Raw genomic sequence first — 10,000 nt, 5'->3', positions numbered from 1 at the left:
TATATATATATATATATAAATGTATTATATACATATTATTTTTTAAATATAATAATCAACACTCAAAAAATTGTATGCAAACATGTAAATTGCACATAATGTAGTTTTTTAATTAACTTGTTTGAATGGACCTTTTTCACATTTCCGGGTTGTCTTGAGAAGTTTAAATGAAATTTTCTACTCATCTTGCCTCTGTATATGGACCTTTTTCACATTTCCGGATTTCTCAGCAGCGGAAGTCGTCATACTTGGGTTGACTTGAATAGCAGTGAATGGGAGAGTACCACAAATAAATTTTTTGCATTCCCATTTGCTCAAATAGCAAAAGAAAAACTCCACGATAGGGTTTTCATGACTTTCAATAAAAGGAAAAAAATTGGCAGAGACTGATATCGGTAGTCAGAAGAGAGAACGATGTCAAATTTACCGTCCCTCCCATAGACGCTGCATTAGAAACACCCTCGCATTAGTGTTGTTGACTGTTTTTTTTTGTAATTTGATGCAAAGGTGATAAAATACAAAGAATAGTGTTATATGTACATACATTTTTTTAAAAATACAAATATGAAAAACTTTTGAGGATTTACAATGGGAGAGTACCACAAATATATTTTTTCCATTCCCATTTGCTCAAATAGCAAAAGAAAAACTCCACGATAGGGTTTTCATGACTTTCAATAAAAGGAAAAAAATTGGCAGAGACTGATATCGGTAGTCAGAAGAGAGAACGATGTCAAATTTACCGTCCCTCCCATAGACGCTGCATTAGAAACACCCTCGCATTAGTGTTGTTGACTGTTTTTTTTTGTAATTTGATGCAAAGGTGATATAATACAAATAATAGTGTTATATGTACATACATTTTTTAAAAATACAAATATGAAAAACTTTTGAGGATTTACGATGCTGATGACCGTTAAATGCGTCATCACAGTCTTGTGAAAAGGGTCCATATAGTTGTTGAAATATATTCAGGTTAAGTAAAATATAATGAGGTAAATGAAATGCTACATGACATTTTGTTTACAAGCCGTTTTATTGATGTCTTTCAGCAGTTGAAACACTGATTGAGCGATTACATAAGGCATGAGATGTTCATTCATGTTTACTTCACATTAAAACTAGTAGTAAAGAGGAAGGGATGCTCACGCTTCACTCGCGCTCCGCACTGCCATTTGAACTGAGGTGTTTGTACAGCGATCTGTCTCGCCACATCAAAGCGTGTCAAAATGGCATTTACTGTTTGAATTTCCTGAAAAAAAGATGAGACTGTTTCTTATCAAAAGTAACCATATATAAAATTGCAAGTTTCCAATGAATTTCCACTCGTGCAGTGGTTAAAACAATGCTGTATTTACACTCGTGCCGAACCGAAACACCCCATACATGTACCATTACACCCCTAGTATGTATCCATCAGTTTGGTGTCATTAGCTCTTACTTTGTGTCTCGTCTTTGTTTCAGGGCTTTGATCCATTGGCAAAAGACAAATTTAAACCAAAGACAAAGAAGAAAGGAAGAAGCTCGGCTGGTGCCATAGAGAAAAGAAAGAGAAAAGTCGCCCATGAGGATCAGAGGGTATTTCTTTTCTCTCTCTTTTTCTCTCTCTGTCTTCTGTCTCTGTTTGGAATCATCTCACACTGTTCGTACTACAGACATGATGATGCCTCACATTGAAGATGTAACATTTTTAAACAATCAGAATAAAATGTTTAGTGGACAACAAGTTAAAAGTTTGACAGTATTCCAGGAGGGACCAAAGCTGTATCTAGAGGTCAGAATATCATAGACTTAAAGGGTTTTTGAGAGCAGAAAGTCTTTGTTTAACTTAAACACAAGCCTCTCTCAGTAGTGTTTCTTATTTGCTCTCTGTTCACACCACTTCCTCTCTACTGTGATTCTGCAGGACGAAATTCGGCAATCCGTACAAGAACGAACAGAAAGAGAGAAAGAGCTGAAAGAGAAGTTCAACGAAAAGAAGTTGGGAAATAAGTCAACACTTGACCGTTTTAGAAAGTGAAGATCCCTGACTGCTGTGAACCCATCCTAGAGGACTAATTCAAAGCAGAAGAGACTATTCATGCATGCTAATCTGTTGCAAATGTAAGATTGCTGTTGTACAAGACATTTTTTTTTCAAAACCTCTGGATGTCATTTCCTTGTTCCTTGAAAGCTTTTAGCTTGTTTAATAAAATATGTTTAAAAACTACAAACAAATCGTACATGTATTTGTCTTTTAAGGCCCCATGAAATGGGGGGAAAATGACAACAGTTGAGAGACTTTATAATTCTGTAGTACCACTATTAACCAGAGCTAAGACATAGCTTATCACTCCAGTTTTAGATGCTTGGCACTGTCTTCATGTAAATTTGAAATGGATTTTAAATGGTCTTTCTCCTTTAAAAGCCTGTAATGAGCTAGGACCAAGCTACATTGCTAATTTTACTTGTTAATTATGTACTTTCAGGAACACTAGTTATATGTTGTAAAGCATTTTTCATTGCTAGAATTACATGTACTGTGGTGGCGAGCAGTGATTTAGCCATTAGGTGATGATTCCTTTCCAAGAAACCTATGGATGCTTACACAGAAATCAATGTATGTCACAAACAAGATTGGAAAACCAAATGGAACAAAAAAAATCATCAGAAATTTTAAACTTTATTAGCTTGCTCTAACATACATGTACCTTACATGGGGCGGGGACAATTTTTATTTTTTATTTAGTGGAGTTAGTATTGTCTCATATAAAGGGGCACTGCAAAGGGGGAAAAGGTGTGCATAGGCCCCAGAGGTTTATAAGGGCCCACAAGAACAATACAACCCGAACCTGATTTCCAGTGTTTCTTTCACATGAAACGGCCCACAGACCAACAGCCCAATGCAACAATCATGACCATGTATAGCAACAGAGCGGAGGCGCAAAAGCTGTGGATCTGCTTACTCACAACCCTCCGTCACTGGCACAGATTTGCAAAAAATTACTGTTTGGCAAATAAATAATTTTACATATTTCCAACATTTCATTATGTAAGCTTATTTTCACCTAAAAGGACAAGGGAATTCATAGTAATGTTAATATCAATTAGCTGTTCACTGAAATCATTCTCTCAAATGGCAGAGCATTTGTTGTACTGTTAACCCTGTGATAATCTTTAGAACTTGTAGGAATAATGTCAGATGATTTTGTGTAAAATACAAGGGTTTCTGTATTTTAAGTTATTTAAAGACCGTATACTAGGGCTGCACCATGAATCGTATTTTAATCATGATCACAATTTATGCTTCTCCCATTTTAAGAAGCATAAATGTCTGTGATATTTGCCCACTGGCTATTTATCCTGAAAATGTCTCATTTTCATTTTGTATTAGCATTAACTTGCATTGGCAACTGGTCAAAATTAAAGTTAAAATGACAATAATCGTGATTATATTTTGTTTTGCAAAATAATTGTGACTAACTGTTCAACCATTATCTTGCAACCCTACTGGATCCTTAAACTAATTTCTTCAACCTTTGAAAATATGGAGAATTTAGTCTTCAGTAAACTCTCTGTCAGCCAATGAAATTTATTTTTGACTCCTGGTCTTCACTGTGCATACTGTCCTTCTTCTTGGGCCAAGCCGTGTTCCCATTATATTTGATGTTATTGATGGATGTGATCCATCACGAGCTGCTGCTTGGCCTAATTTTCAGCCACCTTACCAGCACCACCCCTGCATTCTGGTCTGGCTGTAGCATTGAGTGCATAATACTTTGCCACTCGAGACACATGATCTTTGCCGATACCTGCAATGACAAAAAAAAAGACATTTATTTGTTTGTATGTTTGTTGTATGTATTTGTGTATGTATTTATTTATCTATCTACCTCTATTTATTCATTCATTCATTCTCTGCTTCATTTATTCATTCACAGTATCCATTAGCAACGACAGATGACATGGCCAACAAGGATATTTGTGATTAAGCAGTGCATCAGACAACTAAATGGCAGTCATCCATGCAAACCTATAGCCCATGTAATCCTGTGTGTGTGTGTGTGTGTGTACATATCTACATTAATTCAACTTGCAGTAGGCCTATTTATCAAATAGCATTGGCAGATGACCTGGGGCCGGTTGCACCAGCGTACAGCTGCTCATTACGTACAGTAAGTTACAATTTAGCCTAGTTTTGACGTAAATGGGCACTAAATTACAGCGCACTACTAAATATTTTTTCGTTGCACAAAATGACAACAGTTGAGAGACTTTATAATTCTGTAGTACCACTATTAACCAGAGCTAAGACATAGCTTATCACTCCAGTTTTAGATGCTTGGCACTGTCTTCATGTAAATTTGAAATGGATTTTAAATGGTCTTTCTCCTTTAAAAGCCTGTAATGAGGTAGGACCAAGCTACATTGCTAATTTTACTTGTTAATTATGTACTTTCAGGAACACTAGTTATATGTTGTAAAGCATTTTTCATTGCTAGAATTACATGTACTGTGGTGGCGAGCAGTGATTTAGCCATTAGGTGATGATTCCTTTCCAAGAAACCTATGGATGCTTACACAGAAATCAATGTATGTCACAAACAAGATTGGAAAACCAAATGGAACAAAAAAAATCATCAGAAATTTTAAACTTTGTCAGGAACGGTTGGAATAAAATAGCAGACTGAGTGAACTGCATCAATATGCTCTTCTTTTACCCGACAACCTGCAATCCTTTAGGCATATATGATGCTGCTGACATTTACACTCACGTACATATTAAGAGAGAGAACAGTATGTGAATAAACGTACTTTGTTTCTTTTTTAGCGCGTCTTCACCCCATCTACAGCGCGCCTCTGTGCGCTTCGGTCCGTGTTGCGCATGTCAGATGAAATAATGAATAAATGGCATTTCTTATGTTTTTTTTTTTCTTTCAGTGTTTATTGATCCTTATTTATTTCAATGACGGTTTCTGAATGTTATTTACATATAAAAATAGCTTACATATATACTAATGTTATTAATGTATCGTTTTTAATGGAAACTTGTTTTACAGGGGCAGTCCAAGGGCGTGACAGCAGTACTGATTTACATATCATTCAGTATAGAAACTATAAAATATATTTCCTGCCTTATCCTGTGATAAAAATGGAAAAAAGGTGTCCGTAGTAGCCTTTAAAACCAATCATAAGATTGTCATTAGGATAATATTGAACAAAAATAGTATAGCCCCTTGCAACTAATGTTACTTCCACAGGCTACACGCAGCAATATGAAGAACAGATGTGCATGCTCTCTTCACGTCGTTCTTGTAAAATAATAATAATTTAATCATATAAGTAAACAAGCACACACACCAGCCGCGAAAGTTATATGCCTTGTACAAATACCGACACTTGCGGTCTTGACCACTTGAGAGCGCGTGCGCGCGACAGGAAGTAATTGCGCAAGACTGTCCCAGGTCTTAAAAACGCCAAAGCGCAGTGCCCTTAACGCACACTAAACCCACACTATCTCGGATACCGCTCCGGAGTTATTATTATTATTATTATTGAGTTTACAGGGTATGGTGGTTTTGCTGTTGTAAACACTACTGTTGTTGTTGTAGAAAAAATATTTCTGTCTTATTTAAAATAGAATTCTATTCTAATCCTGTTCTGAATTTATACATTTTTTTAATAATAATGATAATAAAAACAGGATTAATAAGTATAATTCGGAGGATGAGAAAATCAGTATAAGCCTGTTTTACCAGTGTTATAATAATTATTTTTAATGCACTCTACGTTTTTTAAATAAATACTGTAAAAATAATAGTTCAAAGTATGAATAATTTTTAGTCAGAAACATAAAAAGGACAAGCTCCCTCGACACCCTTTAAACTTTTCCCAATCAAACAGCAAGAACAGTGTGAATTATCAAAGACGCGATCTGAGGGAATTGCCGACACGTCGCCGACGCCCACAAAATATTTGGCATGCTAAATATCTGGAGCTGTCGGAGATTCACAATCACGCAGTGTGAATTATCAAAGACGCGATCTTAGGGAATCGCCAACGTGTCGCCGACGCCCGCGAAATATTTGGCATGCTAAATATCTGGATTAAATAAATACTGTAAAAATAATAGTTCAAAGTATGAATAATTTTTAGTCAGAAACATAAAAAGGACAAGCTCCCTCGACACCCTTTAAACTTTTCCCAATCAAACAGCAAGAACGAAAGAGAACAGGCACCTTTGTTTATATTGCTGTGTGTAGAACAACGTTAGCTGCATTTTTAATATTTAATAAATATTTAATTTTAATCAAATGTAAATTCGTCCCCTGTACTTTATTCGGGCAGGTGTGTTCACGTCATAGAGGTTTCTAGATTAAAATCTAGATTTAAATTCAAAGAGACAATATCGATAGTCTATGCATTACCTGACGTTTTATTCGTATCCAAAATTAGGAGATGTGAATATCAGGAGCGCTGAACACTCTCCTGCAGTGTGTTTCATTCATACTCGAAGCCGGAGGGCGCTCTTGCTCAGAAAGTCCAAAAAAGACTCATAGAAGTAATAATTTATGACCTACAGGAAATCCCTAACATGGACAAAAGCATCCGGCTATAGCTGTACTGTAGCTGAACTGAAAAAAAAGCAGAAACGTTTACTGATGAAACATGAAGACAATAAACACACGGTTGCGAAATATATGGTTTAAGTGTGTTTTTCAAGTTATCTCCAGGTAATAAATAAATAAACAGGTAATGAAAAGTTCGACACACACTTGTGGTCTTCATGCTCACTTAAACACTTGGGCCAAATGCAGGAAATACGTCATATAAGTGTTCAAGTGGTCAAGTGCAAAGACTGCAAGTGTGGGTATTTGGACAAGGCAATTGAAGGCATCTGGTAGCGCGCTAAAGGTGTCTGAAAGTGAGGGTGAGGGATCGTTCCAGATGAGATCGTCAGGTGAAAGGTCATCATGTGGATCATTTTATTTATGGCTAAATTATTATTCATTTATTTTTTGTAATATTTAGATTAGGCAGATCTTCACAAAAGGGCGTTTAATAAAAAAAAAAAATTGCCTTGACAAAAGGGCACTTTGGGTATCAAGGGAAAAGGGGCAGGTGCTCAAGCACCCACCGCAACCCCCTCTGCATGTGCCTGCTGCTTGTGTATTTGAAGGTTTCTATTGGATGATTTAGGGTAAACATCATATTATGCGACTACGCATTACTTTACGGAGAGCTTACGAACTACTTGCTACCCAGCAAACACAGAACGTTCCCCTAACGTTAGTTTTTGGTTCCCGTTTGGTTATTTTTTTGGGAACCAAATACTAACGTTAGGGGAACGTTCTTTTTAGGTTTTATTTTTTGTAACCATAAAATAACGTTCCCAGAATGTTGCAGGGTGGTGGTTTTTAAAAAACCTAAAAAGAACTTATAGAGAACATTCCCTAATGGTTATTTTTAGGTTATTTTTTTGCAACCATAAAATAACGTTCCCAGAACGTTGCAGGGTGGTTATTTCTAAAATAACCTAAAAAGAACTTATAGCGAATGTTCCCTTATGGTTATTCTCAGGTTATTTTTATAACCCTGTAAAACTATCTTTCCAATGAAAACGTAGCAGATGTTAATGTGTAATGACCTATACAGAGCCCTGAAATTCGTTTAATGCAGCATTTATTAAAATACAGAATTTAGACCAATCAAAATGCGATTTAAATTATAATATTAAGCCAGGGTTAAGCGTAGAGTGATAACAGAAATCAGAAATGCGTGGGTTTGTTTCATCTTCATTTACTGCGCGCCTCTGATCTGCACGCGCTTCTCCAGCACCTGTCTTCCACAGAGAGCCGCGCGCTCGCAGGATTTACAAATTAACGGTCATTTTTCGTTTTACTGGCTGGCTGACTCGCTCGTTTATATTTTATGAACCATACATTGTGTTGAAGTCATTTTTATTTGGTGCAGAAGAAATGTAAAATCTGGGTAACGTTACTCCGTAATCTTACATATTAATGGGCAGATTTAATCTTATTTAATCTTACATATGATGGTTGATGTGCTCAGATTATTACTTAAAAAAATAGATAAAAACGAGATGTGGTTTTTATAATACTGATTAGGCGTCCATACAGATAATTTCCATGCCGCTTATACTATACTGTGTCACGAGTGTGCTGGATGATTACTGACATACAGCAGGGTGATCATATCGGAGTGAAGAGGTTAGGGGAACGTTATAATAACGTTCTGGGAACCAAAAACTAATGTTCTGGGAACATTAGAATAACGTTATGGGAACGTTAGAATAACTATCTGGGAACGTTAAGAAAACTTTCCTGGCTAACCAAAAACAAACCATAAAAAATAACGTTCTGGGAACCAAAAATTGTTAGCTGGGTACGACCTGCCTTACGAACAACTGGTGCAACCAAATAATGTATAGATTTAGTTACAAACTAGCTAGTGGTTACTAGCCTCTAGTGAGGACTTAACGTTCTAATTTAAGTAAGAACTTTCGAATGGCTGGTGCAACCCTACCCAGCCAAATAGGACATTTGTGCCCAGGCAGTAGGCCTACATCAGACAACTAAGTGTTACTCATTACTTATGTACATTTTAACAAGCAAACAAACTAGCAACAATTTAAAAAAATTAAAGATTCAACAGAAAAGCTTATGTCTCATCCTGCAGGGCTGATGGCCAGCATAGGCGTAGGCCTATATCTTCACGATAATGTTACTATGATGACAACTAAGAGCAGGATGGGATAGTAGGCTATGCTTCTATTGATAGTTTTCAGTGACGGGCGCGTGCGGAGGGAATGCCCCCTTTCGCTGCATCTCTAAAACTATCAATAAGATTGAAATCAAAGCACACCAGTGTAGTGGTGCCTCATTCACTTCATGATATAGCCTATATATCAGGCTACATTGAAAAGCCAGTGATGTGCTTGTTTTTGAATTAAGCTGTCATCATTTAGCCTGGGCTAAATATAATCACATCAACATAGTGTCGTTTAATGATGCACACGTCTAAAGAGCAGGCAGTCCTGTATGAATAGTATAATTAATAAATCAAAAATAAACTCAAAGTAATTATTTGTTCCATTTTTATCTAAATAATTTAGCACTTTTTAAACTTTTTTAAATGCCAAATTGTATATGATAAATATGATGATTTATAGATTTATGATTAATATAAATGATAAATTAATAAATAGGGCCTAACATTAATTATAATCTATTAATTAATCTGTGTAATAATGTCTAAGAATATAATAATTATGTCTACCAAGCTCTGATAATGTATGGAATATTATATTTACAGACTATCCAAATTTTAATAAAACAATAGGCCGATACTTTTAGAAGCGCAGATGTGTCTGTCACTTTAAAGGTATGGTTCACCCAAAAATTAAAATTCTGTCATAATTTACTCAGGTTGTTCTAAACCTGCGTAAAGTTCTTTCTTCTGTTGAACACAAAAGAAGATAGACTACTTTGAAGAATGTGGGTAACTAAACAGCTGCTGGTCCTCCGTAACTTCCATAGTAGGGAAAAAAATATATACTATCGGAGTCACTGGGGACCAGAAATTGTTTGGTTACCCACATTCTTCAAAGTATCTTCTTTTATGTTCAACAGAAGAAAGAAATTAATACAGGTTTGTAACAACTTGTGGATGTGTAAACGATGACAGAATTTTCATTTTTGGGTGAACTGTCCCTTTAAGTCAGTCCACCGTGAGCAACTGAAATGCTTTTCTGCAAACTGCGCGTTCATCATTAGTTACTGGGCAGACCCATTGATATCTTTCCCATTCAGCCCTACATCTGGAGAGCCTCTTGTGTTCAAAGGGCGGACGGGGCGGACGTGAGCCACGCAGGTTTACCGCACGCTGCGTTCTGTGTGAAAGAGCCTTATAGTGATGGGTCATTCTTGAACGATTCGTTCATTTTGAACGAATCTTTAATGTGACTCGGGAAGAACGAGTCGTCTCGGGGAGTGATTCA

General features: G+C 36.3%; 1 protein-coding gene across 1 annotated transcript in view; it reads left to right on the top strand.

Annotated features, from left to right (window-relative positions):
- The window catches only part of LOC107690721 (WD repeat-containing protein 46-like), an 18,837-nt gene extending 16,624 nt beyond the window's left edge, over positions 1–2,213 (top strand). The window contains exons 9-10 of the mRNA XM_016489127.1: positions 1,465–1,578; positions 1,907–2,213. Of these exons, the coding sequence (XP_016344613.1) occupies positions 1,465–1,578; positions 1,907–2,020 (228 nt within the window). The 3' untranslated portion in view covers positions 2,021–2,213. The remainder of the gene's footprint in view (positions 1–1,464; positions 1,579–1,906) is intronic.
- The last annotated feature ends 7,787 nt before the right edge of the window (positions 2,214–10,000 follow it).

This window comes from Sinocyclocheilus anshuiensis, unplaced genomic scaffold (assembly GCF_001515605.1).
Source record: "Sinocyclocheilus anshuiensis isolate Anshui unplaced genomic scaffold, SAMN03320099.WGS_v1.1 scaffold2751, whole genome shotgun sequence".
NCBI classification, from domain to species: domain Eukaryota; kingdom Metazoa; phylum Chordata; class Actinopteri; order Cypriniformes; family Cyprinidae; genus Sinocyclocheilus; species Sinocyclocheilus anshuiensis.
The sequence above is the reverse complement of the archived record's forward strand: the minus strand, read 5'-3'. Positions and strand labels throughout refer to the sequence as shown.